The sequence below is a fragment of the Protopterus annectens genome, chromosome 4.part0 (assembly GCF_019279795.1).
Source record: "Protopterus annectens isolate FY-2018-M chromosome 4.part0, PAN1.0, whole genome shotgun sequence".
NCBI lineage: Eukaryota > Metazoa > Chordata > Ceratodontiformes > Protopteridae > Protopterus > Protopterus annectens.
This window is the reverse complement of record NC_056733.1, coordinates 1063884347-1063902321: the sequence shown is the minus strand read 5'-3', so window position 1 is coordinate 1063902321 and position 17975 is coordinate 1063884347. Positions and strand designations below refer to the sequence as shown.

Below are 17975 nucleotides of genomic sequence, written 5' to 3'. Positions count from 1 at the left end.
AAGGCTTAGTGTCTGTTATTCTAAAAGTGTATTAGTTCTGGTTTAAGCACTTGGGCTTAGGGACAGTTATTTTACATTAAGAAGATGTGGTCTTCACCCTTGTGGGAGGAGAGGCTAGAGTCTCCCCTTCTGACCTGGGAGTTTCTGGTTAAAGACTTATTGTGCCTGCTTATTTGAACTGTTTCTTTCTGAAATTGGTACACCTTCTTTGCTGTAGCACAAGACTAGATTCAGACCTGCTGAATCTAGCTTTGTATGTATAACTTGAGCACTAATCCAGGCCATCTTTTTCTGGAGAAGGTTTCCCTGCACCCTAGTGGCAGGAGTGTGTAGTTAGAACTTGTCTGATCAAAGACTGCTGGAACGGGGCTCAGTTTTTAGCTTTTTATTGGTTAATTGGTTAATTTGTTTAAATCAGTTTGCTCATTTGCTACTGTTATATTAAAAAAATACACTTTATGCATGGCTGCTTAGCTAGGGTTAAAATATTCCTGACGCCATAAAGTCTGCTCTTCAAATTTTCCCTTAGAACTAGCCAGTTTTTTAGCTTTAGCACTCAAATCTGTTTCTTTGAGCTCAGCACTTCTTCAGAACTCATTGTAAGCACTAAATAAGCTAGAAATTACTACAGCACTCAACGTTCCTCCCTTGTCTAGAGGAAAACAGTTTTTAGTACTTAATAAATAAGCGCATATCCAGGCATGTCTATGGGTCAGCTCCCAGTGTTTTCTTCTGTCTACCTGATGAATCTGGGCGCAATGCAGCAGTTGCCTCATGTACACAGACAACCCTCTCCTCCTACCACCCAACACTACAACCTGTGAGAGATGCACTTATATAGTCAAACTGGAAGCAAAGCTCTCTTCACCCAAGACTAGACTAGACAGTCAAGAGGAGAGGGTAAACACTTGCACCACACCACACTCATCACATAGTCCCTCAAAACCTACACCACCAAAACACACACACATGGAAACACAAAACACACACCTATATTCACTGAGGCTCTCAATAAAAATCTGCCCAAGCAACAGAGACCTCCAAACCAGAAACACAAGCAACCTCTACCCCCTAGCACAACCCAAATGACACATAGCCCACAAACTCAGTGTTCCACTCACCAGGCTAAACAAGGAGAAAGTTACTGTCAGCTGCCTGTCTGGTCCAGGATTTGCCACATGACGCACACACTCAGGTCACTCCACTACAAGTACAAATATGACACTGTCATTGTCCATGTTGGTGTGAATGACTTGAGATGTACCTCCCTGGACTACATGAAAAGAGACATGGAGGAGCTCTCTGATCTTGTAGAGCAGGCAGGTATGTCCCTCACCCTGAGTAGCATCCTGTCATCACCCAGAATGATACCACAGTACAAAGACAAACTTATTGACTTCAACAATTGGCTAAGCTTCTGGTGTCATTCTAAGGGTATCCAGTATCTGTCTGTCTGGGATGACATGATCAAAAGACCACGATGCTTTGCCTGAGATGGTCTGCACCTGTCGCCCTTGGGATTCTGGATACTGGCTAAGGCTCATGCCACTCCTATAGTGCCTTTTTAGGCAAGGTTCAAATGACAAATTCATCACCGTAACAGGTACAAGCAAGCACAATCTGAGGGTAATGCTACTCAGTGCTAGAAGTCTAAACCTCAAAATGCACTCACTTGAGGTACTCCTTAAAATGGAGAACATTGACATCTGTGCAATGACAGAGACCTGGTTCAAGGCTCCTGAGAGCACCCCTTAATTACCAGGCTATAATTCATACCACACCTTTCAGCCACCTACCCTGGACCGAAACACTAAAGGTGGAGGCGTGTCCATATTCATTAAGGATAGCCACACCTCCAGGCTAGTTGCTCAGCATAATGCAACTGAGATTATCCAAGTGCAACTAACTTTGGGCAAGGCTGCAATCCAAATTGTAGCTTGCTACAAACCCCCCCCACCATGCGCCAGGATTCCCAGTCCTCATTTCTTGATACACTGGAAAATATTAGGGTACAACATAACACCCTAATAATGGGTGATTTCAACTACCCCACCATTAACTGGGAAAACAACTCATGTACCAACACTTTTGCGCAACGTTTTCTGGAATTCATAAATTCCAACGCCTTAGATCAACTTATCCACACCCCCACCAGGGGCAGCAATATCCTAGACCTGGTCTTTACCAACATGGGCGACCGGTGTTCCAAACCAGAGGTCAATTCCTGGTCGGTCAGATCCGACCACAAGCTAATCACCCTAGACATCCACATCCCACCTCCACCCCCCATTAGGGAAACCACTGTAAAAATTTCTCCAAAGCCAACTTCATGCTTTTTAAGACAGAAGTGGCAAACTTCACGACACCCATGCAGACGGACAATAGAGGTACGACTACTGAACCCTACACAAATGCACTTTATAAGCACTTACACGAGTGCATGGATTGTGCTATCCCTAACAGAACCAAGATGCTATCCTCCAAAAAAAGGAAGCCAATCTGGTGGTCCCCTGCCATAAACAAACTCTACAACAGAAGAAAGAAAACTGTTGCATAAAAGAGTAAAATCCTATGATTGGAGGAACTCCCTGGTCAGCCTCAGTAAGAAGCTGAGATCCCTTATAAAATCCTCCAAAGCTAGTTACAAAAACAAAATCGCCAATGATTCTAAAGACAACCACAAAGCGTTCTATAGCTATGTCAAGAATCTCAATGGCAACACTCAGATCTGCTCTGAGTTACAGCACAATGGCACTAAATATACAGAACCAACAGATATTGCCAACATCCTGGCAGATAGGTTCAGTGCTAACTGTACCCCCCCTCTCACCCCCTAAAGGGCCAATCTCTATACCGGACGAATGCAAAGTTCCTGTAATTACAGCTGCACTGGTAAAAAACACACTCTGCAAACCCAAGAACACAGCATCCATGGGACCTAACAACATCCCAGGCTGCGTTCTACACAAACTACCGAATGAACTGGCACCCAACCTAAGTACCATGTTCAATCATAGCCTCACCTCAGGCTTTGTGCCCACTGAATGGCACACAGCATTGCTTATCACACTCCACAAAGGGGGATCCACCACGGACCCCAGGAACTACCACCCCATTAGCCTGATGAGCCTAGTCTGCAAGGCCATGGAACATATCATCATGGCACTTATAAACAAAGACATTGGTAATCTACAGACTCTGGACCCCACCCAGTTTGGGTTTGTAAAAGACAGATCATGTCTCCTAAACCTGATAGACTTCTTTGAAGCAGTCACCAAAGCCGTAGATGAGAGTAAGGTGGTTGACACAGCCTATCTAGATCTCGCCAAGGCTTTCAACACCATTCCTCACTCTGGAATTATAGATAAACTCACTAAACTAGGTATAAATCCCTATGTCACAAGATGAGTTGCTAACTGGCTCACTGACAGAACCCACACTGTGAAAGTAGCAGACTCCAAATCTGACTTCAGACCAGTGACAAGTGGAGTACCACAGGGTTCTGTCCTGGGTCCTCTCCTGTTTGGTATCTACTTCTCTGAAGTACAGGCTAACACAGAAGGTCTTTGGCTAATGAAGTTCGCAGATGACTGCAAACTAGGAGCCATAATCAAAACTCCTAACGATGTGGACATCCTACAAAAGGGGCTCACTGAGACAGATGCCTGGTGTCAAAGCCATGGCCTCAAGCTCAATGCCAAAAAGTGCATTGTCATCCCTTTTGGTAAAAACTCTGTACCCATGAACTACCACATAGGCGGTAGTCTACTTAACACTGAAAGTGTGATAAGAGACCTTGGGACACAGGTGGATAGTAGTCTTTCCTTTGATGATCACATGACCACAGTAGTCAGGAAATACTTCTACATGGCACACCTCATCACAAAAGGTTTCTCATCCAGGAAAAAAGAGGTAATTGTTCCCCTCTACTCATCACTCATTAGACCCATTATAGAGTACAATGCCCCTTTTGGTATGTACCTCACAAGACATCTACAACAACTGGAAAGGCCTCAGAAATACCTCACAAAGAGGATTACCACCCTCAAACAGATGCCCTATGCAGACCGTCTCAAAAAAACCCATCTTTACTCCGTTGCATATTGCCTACTCAGAGGCGATCTCTGCCTAACATACAAAGCTATGTAAATCCAGAGATGTTGGACATGCTGCACTTAAAGAAATCCCAATCCCTCCAAGCTACATGCTCTAGGGACCTAAACCTTGTAACCATAATAAACAGAACATGCTGGAGGGATAGATTCCTGTCCCAGAGACTTCCCATACTCTGGAACAAACTACCTATCTATATCAAACAAAGCTCCTCATTAGCACTCTTCAAGAAAAAATCTTGATGATTGGATGGGAAATAGGAAATTCACCCCAAGGATCACTTCTGTGGCTCTGTTTGACAGGGGAAAAGGAAAATAATTTTCTTGGGTGGCGAAAGCCAGGGTACATTTTTGGCTAGGCTTATATAGGCCCTAGGGCCAATAGCCTAGTTCCTACCTATGAACCTGTAAAGTAAGTAAAATGACAGCCAGCAAGTCCACATACCACCAAACTCAGTAATATCGACATTATTGACATTACCCAACTTACCTTGACGTCCAGAGATGCCCTACGCACGTTTTGCAGGGATCAAGCCCCTCTGCATTCCACCATGTGGCGGGCTGAGCCCCCCACACCTCCTGCTAGTTATATATTTCAAATCTGAGATCGCCACCACAGTGAGGAAAAGGGTAATTTTCCCAATCTCCATTGTAGGGCACTCCATAGTAAACAGCGACGCTCAAAACTATGAATACAAGCTGCTTCTCTACGTTCCAGAGGTGACGTAATTTCAAGTCGGGATTTTCAAATTTTGCACCTCTACCCACAACCATCTGATTGACAGAAATTTTTGATAGTAAATTCATATATATATATATATATATATATATATATATATATATATATATATATATGTGTGTGTGTGTGTGTGTGTGTGCGTGTGTATGTGTCTACTAAATTTCGAACTTTCAAAACCTCGACTTTCTTATGGTTGAGATCATAATATCGAAGTTTTGAAAGTTCAAAATTTAAATAAAAAAAATATCTTTTTTTTGCAACCTGCACCCCCCCCCCCCACACACCCTCTGCTAATTAAATATACCAACTCTGAGATCACACTACAGCAAGGAAAACAGTAAATGTACCATTTCGAGCTGTAAGACGATCTCCATTTAAACATTTCAAAGTTTCAAAACTTTGATCTTATGGTTTCACACACACACACACACACACACACACACACACACACACACACACACACACACACACACACACACACACACACACACACACACACACACATATATATATATATATAATCTGACGTGCTAATAGTGTTATCATTTGATATGTACTATGTATTATCTTAATTGTGCTGTATACCATTTGATATGTGCTAACAGTGCATCATTTGATATATGCTATTTGTGTATTATCTGATATGTGATAACAGTGCATCATTTGATATGTGCTAGCTATATATATGTCATCTGACATGTGCTGACTAATAGTGTATCTTCTGAGATGTACTATGTATCATCTGATATGTGCTAACTGTTTATGATTTGATATGTGCTAATTGTGCATTATCTGTGGTAACTAAATGTATCGTTTGATATGTGCTAATTTATCACTTGATATGTGCTAACAATGTATCATTCGATATGTGCTGCCTATCGTTGCATGTGCATAATACATAGCTTGATATGTGCTGTATATCATTTGGTGTGCCCCAACAGTACATTATTTTTTGATGGTTTAACAATGCATCATTTGATATGTGCTAATTAACAGTGGATCGTTTGACATGCACTAATACTGTATCATTTGATAAATACTGCATATATATATGTGCTGTGTATCATTTGAAATGTACTCACCTGTTATCAACATACTGTATCTGCAGCTGCCTAACTGACCAGGATGTGCCTGACAAAAGCCCTTTGACTATTTATTTATTTATTTATTTATCTTCCTTCGTTTACTGGGAAAGTCCAACTGGGACTGATCCCATTTTCAATGGAGGCCCGAGGAGAAAAGCTCCACAGTTATTACAGATACAAGTACAGAGAATGTTACAAAATATATAAAGTAACATAGTAGTTTTTCATTGTACAGGGAGAAAAAGCTCTACAATTTTTACAATTACAAAATACAGAAGATATTCGCTTTGCATACATATATTAAAACAGTGTGGCATTTTTCATTGTGAATCAGGTGTGTACATTAAAATTGTGTGTACATTTTAGAATCTGCAGCTGAAATGTCAAACATTGTATTTACCGAAATTGAATATATACATTTCCTAGAAAGAGAGATATATGTTTAGAGATATGTTAGCGTTATGTTATGATGTTATGTCATTTAACTGTTATGAAAGAGATGTTTTCAGCGGTAATGTAAGTAGGTTAGAGTTTGTAGAAGAGGTTGTAGTTTTGGATATCAACATATTTATTTTATAAAGAATATTAGTATGCACAGGAACATGAGACTGAGGTACAAAAATAAAGATGTTAGGTGAGCTAGGGATGGGGAAAGGATGGGCATATATGGGTTAGAAGAAGGAGTTTAGCTAGAACTAAAAGGGGAAAAGTATTTATTATAGTAATAACTGACGATGTGGGTGTGGTATATTGAAGATTTACTCAGGGTTCTTGTGGTTTAATCATGAGGGAGAAGCCAGAGTGATTAAACAAAGCCAACTGTGGGTAAATCTTCAGTGTACCACACCATGGAGTCAGTTATTGCTGTTATACAATAACATTATTTAAGAAAAAGTTACTTACTTTTCTTAAATAATGCCCTTGTATAATGGCTCAGTGCTGCTCTTCCGCGTTATTCCCATAACCTGGGGATTTTTTGATGTACTGTGCATGCGTATGGGACTTTCGTTCCCACAATTTATACGGTACATTAGTACTGTATAAAGGAAGATTGCAGTTTCCTTTGGGATTAGCAGCAAGCAAATATGAATGCTTTCACACTGAAGACCTAATACTGGCAGAGACATTTATGCTTGGCGGGTAGTGTTAACAATATGCATAAATCCAACCATTGACTCACAAAGCTTATAACATCATTTTTACTGTTCTAGTTTACAGGGTGTGGATGGGTGGTTGGCTTTCCCAGGACTCCATGTCGCTATTTCCTTTTCCTGCTCAGGTACTATGGTGACGAATGTTGCTCTTCCTTCACCATCACTGCTCATCTGAGGTGGTTAAAAAGGGGAAAAAATCTGAAAAACAATGAAATCCAGAGGTTTCAAACAAATGGGAGAGATGGGAGAGATATAAAATATAAGGGTAATCAGGTGCATTTTTCTAGTTTTGTGTAATGTAGCTGATTATCCTTGTATTTGTCTCTGCCACATCTCTCTTGTTAGCTTTAAGTCTCCAGTTTTTGTAAGTTTCTTTTTATTTTTAAAAAATGAAAGAAAAGTAAAATTTTAATAGCATATATTACTGGAAAAAAGTCCAGGTGACCAGACTTTTTCCACTGGTATATGCTTGGATTTACAACAGGCACGCTGGTTGGGCCAACCAATCAGCATGCTTGTTTTCAAATGGTAATGGCCAGTCATTGTATAATAAGCAATAAATGATGAGTGAGTGTGGGTATATTGAAGATTTACCCATGGATGGCATGGTTTGATTACTTGGCTGAAGCCGGAGTGATTAAGCAAAGCCAGCCGTAGATAAATCATTATATACCCACACCCACGAGTTGATTATTGCTATTATACAATGACATTATTTATTTTCTTAAATAATGTCTTTGTATAATGATGCTGTAGTGTTCCTCTGCGTTGTTTCCTCATTCTTCCATGTTGTTGACATACTGCACATGCATGTGGGACTTACAGTCCCATGCTTGCACAGTACATCAGTGCTATTGAAAACAAACAACAGAGAAACGAGATGTGAGAGAGACAGAGCAGAAATGCAAGGAAAATCGGGTATGTTTCTTTAGTTTTGCAGAGCATACCTGATTTTCCTTGTATTTTCTCTCCCCTCCATATGTACCTGAAGAAATGTGCACTCTTTATCTGTATCTTGTTAGTATTATCCTGGATGTCTTTTAATTGAACCCCTGTTGCCATACTAGTGCCCCATATTACAGGTGTATCACATCACACATTAGCTTGAAGAAAGCTGCCTACATATAAAACATTCACAGTCATACCTTGACCTCCATTGAGTCTGCCCTAATCTTAAGGACATCTTCCTGAGAATAGGCATGGGACTACTCCTGACTGTTCCTGACTGTTCCGCTGTGGTATCTCAAGTTACAGTATCAGATTTCATTTCTATATATCTTCATATCTTTTCTTTCACTGATTAAGAAACAGTCCCTGGCACTTTGGCCCAGTTACTTACAATCTGAACTTCCATCAGGAAGCCACAGAGTGAGGTGGTTCACAGAATCGATGGCTGGACTTAGAGAAGACTCGATGAGGCTTCATTAATTCTAGAGGTCTGGCACTAAATAGTCATTCTATTTCCCCAACATGCCTTGTGTGCTTAAGCAGAGGAACTTCAGTCTGGACTTTTCTTGGAGTCCAGAATGCATGAGGATAGGTGGCTAGCCATAATATCCTAATACAGTTTCAGTATAATGCTTGTATATTTGTGTCTACATGGTTTTACTGTGCACCTCAGATTTGTTTATTCAGTTCACCTTTGGAGGAGTAAAGGAGTTGCACCTTTTCTGAACTGCTTAGGTAATTATATAATTTAGCTTCATATCCTATGTGTTAGTGCAGCGGTTAGCATTGCCGCCTCACAGCAAGAGGTTCTCCGGTTCGATTCTCAGCTGGGGTGCCTTCTGTGCGGAGTCTGCATGTCCTCCCTGTGGTCGTGTGGGTTTCCGCCGGATACTCCGGTGTCCTCCCACATCCCAAAGACATGCAGTAGGGGATTGGACACTCTAAATTGGCCCTAGGTGTGATTGTGTGCATGTGTGCCTTCTGTGGAAGGCTGGGCGCCGGGCTGGCAACTCGACACCGTAAAACTCCACTGCCTATCATGAGCAGACAGGTGATCTGCTGTGGCGACCCCTAACTGGGAAAAGCCGAAAGAAGAAAAAGATCCTATGTGTTAGTTTTCTCCCATGGAGCTTTGCCTAAGAGCACACACTCTCTCTCTCTTTGATGCATTGGTTTTCCTGACTGAAAGTTTTTGTATGGGGGGAAAAGGAATGAATGCATTTAAAATGTACTTGTGTATCATGACACAATGTTTCTGACTGATGAATTTTTTCGGTTTTATAATTTTGCCTTTTAGTACCCATTTTCATTACCCCAGCTGGGTATCCCCACCACCACCAGGAGGGAGGAGTATGATACAGACTTTTGTAAACTTACACAGTAATTGTAATAGGATTATGAGGTGCACATAATGAGACTGGAATGAAAGAAAAGTTAAACACTATAGCAGAATAGAGACCAGCATTTAATTTATTAAAGGAAAAGTAAAGGAAATAATACTTTGTATAATTGTATTATTGTGATTTCTTTTAACAATTTCAGCTGTAATCACTTGCCCACATAAGAAGCAAAAACTTGTGTTTTTCAGTACTTTATATCATTGTCACTGGATAGTCTATATCTGAAGTTAGAAATTCCAGGAGCTAGCAGTTGTAACAGCATTTAGCATTTTAATCACAAATAATAATTGTACATCTATCTTGCCTGTTTACCTCATTAATTTTAACATTTTTTCTGTTGTTTTAACAGGGTGGCACACCTGGCCAGTTCCAGATTTAGTACCATGTGAGCTGAAGTTCATGTGATCAGACAGGAGAAACATGCAAATGTGTGGACATGGAGATAATCTCGTCTGAAAATGACACGTTTTATGATACACTCAGCCCTGATGAATACTTACTTTCAAATGTAAATGAAGATATAAACATACACAGGCATCAGCAGTTACCTTCAAGCTTTACAAACACAGCCAGTGTAGTAAAACCAGTGGGGTGGCACACAAGCACTTCAGAAAAGTTACAGCCTGCTGAAGTGAAATTGCCAGATGCTAAGACAGTAAATAATAAACATTGTACTGCACATCCTGGCTACGTCTCTCCATATCAGGCATCAATTGAAACCCTCAATGGTAAATCTGACTCGTCAGATTCATATCACACTCCTTTGTGCTTGGAAGCCATGGAGAGGCTAAGTGATTATAGTGAGGCATTTTTAGATGCTAATGATTACTTCTCTACATTGAAATATGACACAGAATCTGAATTACATTACAAGCATGCCCAATCAGGATACAGCATTGGTCTCCAAAGAAATCCATCATCTAAAAATGATCAGCCAGTTTACATGAACAGTAAGCAAAATTCCATTATGAAGCTTGCTGATAAGTTTCAATTTACTGAGTGCTGCCCGCACAGCATAACAAAAATTCCATCTGGAATTAGTCCAGGCAAAGACATGCACTCTGGAATTCGAGACCACAATAAATTTAATTGCAGTAATGATAGCTGCCCTGGTCAGAGAGGAAATTCTTGCCATGCTAATATTGCCTCAGCTGACTTCTCATCAAAGGTAAATGATAGGCCATGCAAGCAAGTGGCAGTCAGCAACTTAGGCAGAGATGAGTTTGCAATACGAGGGACACACAGCTACACGAACTGCAGAGAAACAGACACTCAGCAGCCCCGGCTGTCACTCAGAGCCAAAAATAGCTCAGATTCTGAGCAGACCAGAAATAGAGAAATAGCTGCTGGTGAAGAAGTGAGACTTGCAGAAAGTGCTACCCCATATTCAAGTGGCCTTCTGCCACACAAGAAAAACAAAAAAGATAAGCTGTATCATCATTCAAGGCCCAGAGTCGAATCTCTGTGTAGGACTGGTCTTGGTGAAAGGTGTAAAAGTGCACGCACTGATCACACCAGTGAAAGCTCAAGTTTGGTAAGCGAACTGGATGAGGCTGACAATGAAGTGAGGAATCTTACTGCCTCTGCCTTTCGTAGTTTATCACGTCCCCAGGATAAGTGCATAGACATTCACAGTTCTACCTGCACATCATCGTCTAATTTTTCACAGTCGTTATCAGAAGAAAGTTCTGAAATGAACAAATGGTCAGCTTATATTGATTTAGCCAATACTAAGTTGTATAGCAGTGAAAATGAGTTATCAGATGCTATTGATGAGACAGAGCTCTCATGCAGACTGGACAGTATGCAGTTTGAGTGCATTGATGTAATGTTAGAAAACCAGAATGAAAGAAGAGGTCGATCTGAAAAAAGGACTGTACCAAAGCGTCAAATTCAATTAAAGAGAAGGGATAAAACTGAACCAAGAGGTTTTAAACTAAGCAGTTCCACAGATAGTCTGCCAGTTGGGTCAGAATCTTCAGATATGCAGACTGAAGAGGAAATGGGTTTAAATGGCAAGAAATCTGTTAGTGATAATGAGAAATCAAAGAACTATGGTACAATTGTAGATAAAAATTTCAGAAGGGCAAAGTCTCTTGATGAGCCATCCAATAAAGCAAAAATTGCAAGCCACCTTATAAAAAATGTTCTTACTAAAAAGATCCAGTATGAGCAACAAGAACAAGCAGTTCAGTGTCTCGAATCCTCATTGACATCTGCTCCATCCTCTGCCTGTGCAGAGCTGCCCAAAATGTCTCATGAAGAAAAGACAGATGCCAATAAGTTTCAAAAACAAATTTCTAAGACCTTACCAGACGGGCTTAATGTTTCACACAGCAGTCTGTCTTCTGAGGTTTTACCCAAGCAACAAGACTCTCCTGATGAAAAAGTAAATAAAATATCTGAGGTTGCCGAAAATAAAATATCCGAGGTTGCCGAAGATTGCAATAGCAGCAGTGCAGCAAACCTTCAGGGTGTTATCAGGCCTTGTGAATATTTAGGTAAAATGAACTTTCCCAAACCAAAACCAAATTGCTTTACAAGGTTGTTTGGGAGTGGTAGATATCAGAACAAAACAAGGTCGAAGTTAGTTTCCACTGAAAGTCAAACAGAAGATGTATATATTTGTAATGGTATGCAATGGACTGAGAAACAGGAAGGGCAAACTGAAGATGGCATTCAAGCATCAAAATGGAGTGACAATGCAAACAATGTAAAACTTAGCACATCTTCACATGATGCACAGACACAGGCGATGAACAGCCCAGTGGAAGCTAATTACAGCCTTATTTCTGCTAATGAAGACAAAAATGATGGCAATGTAGGTAGCACCCAAATCTCCAGAAACATATTTACATCAAAATCGCCAGGAATAAAACTGCAGCCACAGAGCAAAGATGGTAAAAAAAATAAAACATTCACTACTGCCAGAGTCCTCACTCCTAGTAAACCTTCTGATGAAGCCTCCAGAGTTCAAACAGTTCAGCCTAGATGCCAGTCTTCACCATGTCCATTCAAGCCTGACACTAGTGAGTTGGACACTGCACCCATGTCTATCTCTCAGACAGATGTTGTATCTGAAAATGAACCTGAGCCTAAAGCTAAAAAGGCAATACATCAAGTAAGGGATATCCGAAAGCTTGTTAAAAACAACTATACTTTATCTTTCAAAGCTGCTGAAAATGCAGCTACAACAGGAAACAGTTACCTTGGTTCTGAAGAAGGCACAACTGAGCCATGTATCGGTTCTGCCCCACAGGAGAACATGCCAACATCTCCTCTTTTTATAGAATGCAAGGCAGTACAGAGACAAAAAATGGCAAGTAGAGAAGGTGAGACTCCTGCTAGACAAAATAATGTAGTAGTTGAAGGAAAGTGTTTTACAGAGGAAATGAAGCCTTCTTCTTCTTGTGATAAGCATAATCTAGCAGATAATGTGTATGCAGCTTGTGTGTCACCTTCATTTGCAAAATCAAGCAATGATACTGCTTCTGGTACAAAAACAAATGCCTTAGTCATGGGTGTAGACAGCGATCAGTCCACACCAGTGGTAGAAGGGGCATCAGATGGCAATACTGTGACAGGTGCAGTATTGTGTACACAAGAACCACCATCACTTACAGCCATCAAATCAACTAATTGTAAAAGTGAAGTAAATCAACTGCTTTCTATGGAAATGCATGCGGTACAATCTAAGACTGAACCCCAGCAAACTAAGAATAACAGTGTGTCTTCTCCAGCAGCCTTAAAACAGCAAGTCGATGCAAACTCATGCACAAGCCAAACAGAACATAAAGAACTCAAAACTAAGGAGCAACTAAATGTTGTCGCACAGCAAAGCACACACTCTGAGAAGCAACTATTGTCTAAAGCATCTATTTTTCAGAGAACGTCAGATTCTTTGGCAACAGGAGTAAGTCAAAGTCAAGATGCTGGCATTGGGGAAAATATGAATAATGAAAAAGAAATGGAGGTATCTCAGAAAGTTACAACTGACAGTCGATTTTTTATTAATGGTCAACAAGACTCGAGCTGTGAAATGTCATCTGAATTTCAAACATCATCTGCTACTGCAAATGCACAACCACAGGAAAAGGCCTTTACCTCTGTGGCTTTAGATGAGAGTGATGATCACTGCCAGTCTGAGACGAAGTGTACAAATCGGAGCAATGTTCATCACTTATCTGCTGTTCGGCAGCATTCTCACGAGCGCACAATAATATTCCCAGTTTTAAGTTCTTGTGAATCTTATTTAAAAGCAAAGAGTGTTTCCCCTTGTAATCTTGAATGTCAGCCAGTAGAAGAAGTAAATATACTTACTAATGATGCCAAACCAAAAACTATCGGGCTACACATGCAAGAAATTACAGAAATGTCAAATATCAAGCCATCCATTCATGTAAGTTCCAGAAATCTGTCAAGCACTGAATACAATGTTAGACTGTCCCCATCTCCAAATATCTGCATTGCTTCTTCCACAGAAACACACATTATAGGAGAACAACAAAACAACCCAGCAGTAAAACTGCATGATAGTGAAGTAACATTACCTACAATGCCTTCTGAAATGATGAACTATCTGGCAATGCCTTTAAATAAAAATATACTTCCAACAGAACTGGCTACTGGTATTAATCCTTCTGCTGCAGGACCTGAACCTCCAAATATTACCAGCACATTTGAGCCTCACTTTCCACCTCCACCCTCATTTGAACCATCATATGGTGAAAACACAATAAAAAATGAAACTATTTGCTGTGTGCCAAAGCATGAGGAAGTAACGTTTCCTCCCCCACCACTGCATAGAATGCCTACAGCAGCAGGTCTGCATGCTAGTAAAGATGAGATTTGCTCAGAGTCAGGCCACGAAACAATGACAGCTGCAGGCAAAGAAAATGAAATGCCCCAGGCAATGCAAAACAATACAGTTCCCAATATGTCTTGTTTTCCATTTCTGCAGACTCAGAGAAAAATCCTCATAGACCCTGATAGTGGAAAATATTACTATGTTGATGCACCAGTGCAACCTCAGCTTAAGATGCTATATGACCCAGAAACAGGTCAGTACATGGAAGTCTTCATTCCACAACAGTCCACACCACCACATGGTTCACCTTATCCTTCTCCAATGACACCTTATGTTATGAATCCAGGATGTTATGGGTCACCTTATATCCAGTACCCTGGGTATGCAATGGTACCCTCCCCTGTTATGTCATCCATGCATCCTGAGACACATAACACCTCATCACAATCAGAAAACCACCTCTATAGGGAAATGTTTAATGAGACAGCAAAGCAGTGTTTGCAAAATATCCAGCCAGCTGATGGGAGCTACATGGAAAGCCTGTATTATATTCCAAATGGCATTAAAGGAAACCTTAATTCTTCTGTGCCTTCCTTTGATCACATGCCTATGAACACTAAGGCGTTGCTGCAGCCTACGGTTCGAACGGCAGTAAACAGTGGCTACACACATACTCCATGATATGGTAATAATGCTTTACATCAGAGAATAGAAAGTCTTCATGTGTTATAGTGACTGCGAGCAAAGTCAACTTGCTTTATTTTCTAGACATTGCATCAATAGTGCAGCTGTTTTCATCAGTTAATGGATTATAATAAGAAAATAACTATAAACATTTCTACTGGAATAAAACCAAAAAATATTTAATGAGGTGTACCCCAAAGAAAAAAGAAGATATTCTGAGGTACATACCATGTCTTCAACAATAATGGTGTATATAACTTTTATTGAGTCTCCTACAATTTATAAATAATTTTAGAACTATTTTCTACATGTTGTTGATAAACGTCTTAGAACAAAATGTTCACATGTAAAATTCTCAATTTAGTCTGCCAGGGTTTAGTGAATAGAAGTGAAATCTGTTTTTTCTCTATAAAATGAGAACAGCTTTTTCAGAGCATGAATGGAAAAGTGTAGACTCTGGAAATTTGTCCAGAGAAAGAAATTTATCAGTCAAAGTTTTATGTTCTGTTATTATTCCATCCATAAAATATGTATGGAGACCAACCATTTCTTATTTGTATTGCAGATGTTAGGGTAGTGGTGAAAAACATACTATTCTCACTTACTGTGCAATTGGAGGAACAGCTGTGATACATTTTGTACAGTGTTAAATTTATGAAGATATAAATTACATTAACAGGTTGTGTGATGTTCATGAGTAATGCATAACACAAAGATGGTCGGTGGAAGAGCTATATATTTGTATAGAAGGCATCCTAACAGAGCTAGGGAGACAGTATAAGAAGAGTTTATGCAGGAATAAGCAATAATTTCTGAGCAGTTTCTGTCTAGTGAGACTGGTATATCTGAAAAGGTAAATTAAACATTTTTACATGAAATACATTATATTTGATATGTTTAAGAAATGTTAATAATAGCTATTTTGTTATATCAAGATTCCTTTTTTCTTTTTTTCTTTTTTTGTTTCAGACTGACAGAACTTCCAACCCCCAAATATACTATAAAACTGCACAGAGAAGAGTTTCACATAAACAGACTCTATCATGTTTAACGGATAACATTATGGGGAGGAGGAACTTTATTAAGAATAGTATTCTTTCTATGCTCATTTAATTTTTTATGGATATCTCAGTAGATGACCGTTTCAGACAAACAACATAATTTCAGGAAATAAGAACTGCATTAAATTTCAGCATACACTAAAACTGGCCCCATCAACAGCTAAAATGTAGGCTTATTCTATTCTTCGTACAGAATTCAGCATGAGGCATTTAATAGTGTGGCATCAGCAACTAAATACACAGTGTGTTTAATGCTTTCTGGAGCTGCATTTTTCTTTACAGTGGGCAGCTAACCATGACACATAATGTGGCACCGTAGGTTAACAAAAAAAGTAATTAATCAAAAATTATTGGCCATAGCCAAAGGTAAGTCACAGTTTTTTTTTACTGTTGTTAGTTGCAAATGACCAGCTAAGTTATTTCAGTTTTTTTATACTTGTCACATTGTGAGAGACATTCTGTTAAAGACTTCGTTTAATATCTAGGCTCTGAGGAGGACATCAGATTAAAACATCCCTCCCGCTTCTTCAATGAAAGAATGACTACATAAATAAATAATACTGTTAATTTGCAGCATATGGCTAATCCTCTTCTATAGTGAAATTGGAATGTATTGAACAGTTAACTGTAGTAGTTTGAACTGTCAAAAGTATTGCTGACTGAGAGATTAGAGTGCTACTATAATATTACAGTGTGTTCATAACTGACTGACTGTTTATACAGTTGTCCTCACTGTGGAGGCAAGGGTTGGGGAGGGAGATATCACCAAGTAAACAAAAGCATAGCACATAGAGATAGCATTAAAAAGAAAGATGAAAACTGGTTAAGAAAAGAAAACCTTGCTAAAATATCCATAGTTTGGAATATAATGTTGATTGAGAGGCCTAGCATTTTGGAAAACGCCAGAAAATATTTGTCTCTGCTTCACTTATACCTAAATTGTAATGCCGCATTCTCTAAAGTAAGCTTCAGTAAGGTCCAGGTGAAGTCCACTTATTAGCTCTTTATTAGGTCATTGCAAAAAAAAAAAAAAAAGAGAGAGAGAGGGCAAGAGAAGAAAAAAAAGGATACCATTTTTGCACATTATTCATAACACTGATTATGTCAGATATTCTCATACCATTAATCAAAGTCAAGTAGAACAACATCTAGACATAAATTTGCAAGGATATTAATCTTTTAAAGCATTTTTTACTTTTAGCATACAGGAATAGAAAAAACAAAATCCAAGTATTAAGGCAGAATTTCAAAATCTGAGTTTCAGATTTGCCAACATTATATTCACAATATTAATAAAGGGAGTGACATATTACTGTTGGAGACTTGGGCATAAGAACTGTGTATTATAGAGCACACTTTTTTCTATTTTTGGTGGAGCAGTTAATTCCTTACAAGATAAAAACGTGTCTTGTTTACAGATGATAATGTTATCCTCTGCTCTCTGTCTAAGACTGGGATTGCGCAGTTCTAGAATCAAAAAATATATGATCCCCTTATATCTGAATGTTAAAATAAAGGAGGTAGTGGAGATGCTCTGCAGGACAGGTTAAAATACACTGTTTCCATGGGACCTAGTTAATAGTGGAGGAAGTGCAATGTTTTCTGTATGGAGACTACACCCCTCAAACACCTGCAGTTAGATATTACCGATTCTAAGATGACTACATCTTAAGTAGATAGACAGACACATGGAGAGATAGACAGACAGACCCATCGCTAGATAAATAAACACATGGCAACATACACTGATGTACAGACAGATAGATAGACAGACACATGGCAACATAGATAGACAGGTGGATGAACAGATACAAAGATAGATAGATAGACAGACACATGAAGAGAAAGAGAGAGATAGATGGATAAATAGATAGAAAGATAGATAGATGTATTTGTCTGTTTAGCAGGTAGGTGAATTTGACCATAACAGACCCTCTTCAGTCATGACCTAATTACAAAAAAACAAAACAAGGAAATGATGATAA

General features: G+C 39.4%; 1 protein-coding gene across 2 annotated transcripts in view; it reads left to right on the top strand.

Annotated features, from left to right (window-relative positions):
* Positions 1-17368, top strand: part of PROB1 (proline rich basic protein 1) — a 150411-nt gene extending 133043 nt beyond the window's left edge. Inside the window, exons 2-3 of one of the 2 annotated variants that reach the window (XR_006364500.1) lie at positions 9788-15149; positions 15899-17368. Coding sequence is in view for 1 of the 2 variants with exons in the window: in XM_044068996.1 (XP_043924931.1) it covers positions 9875-14926 (5052 nt within the window). In the remaining variant the exon portion in view is untranslated. Of the gene's footprint in view, positions 1-9787 lie in introns of both variants that reach the window. The other variant, XM_044068996.1, reaches the window with a different exon arrangement.
* Positions 17369-17975: the final 607 nt, after the last annotated feature.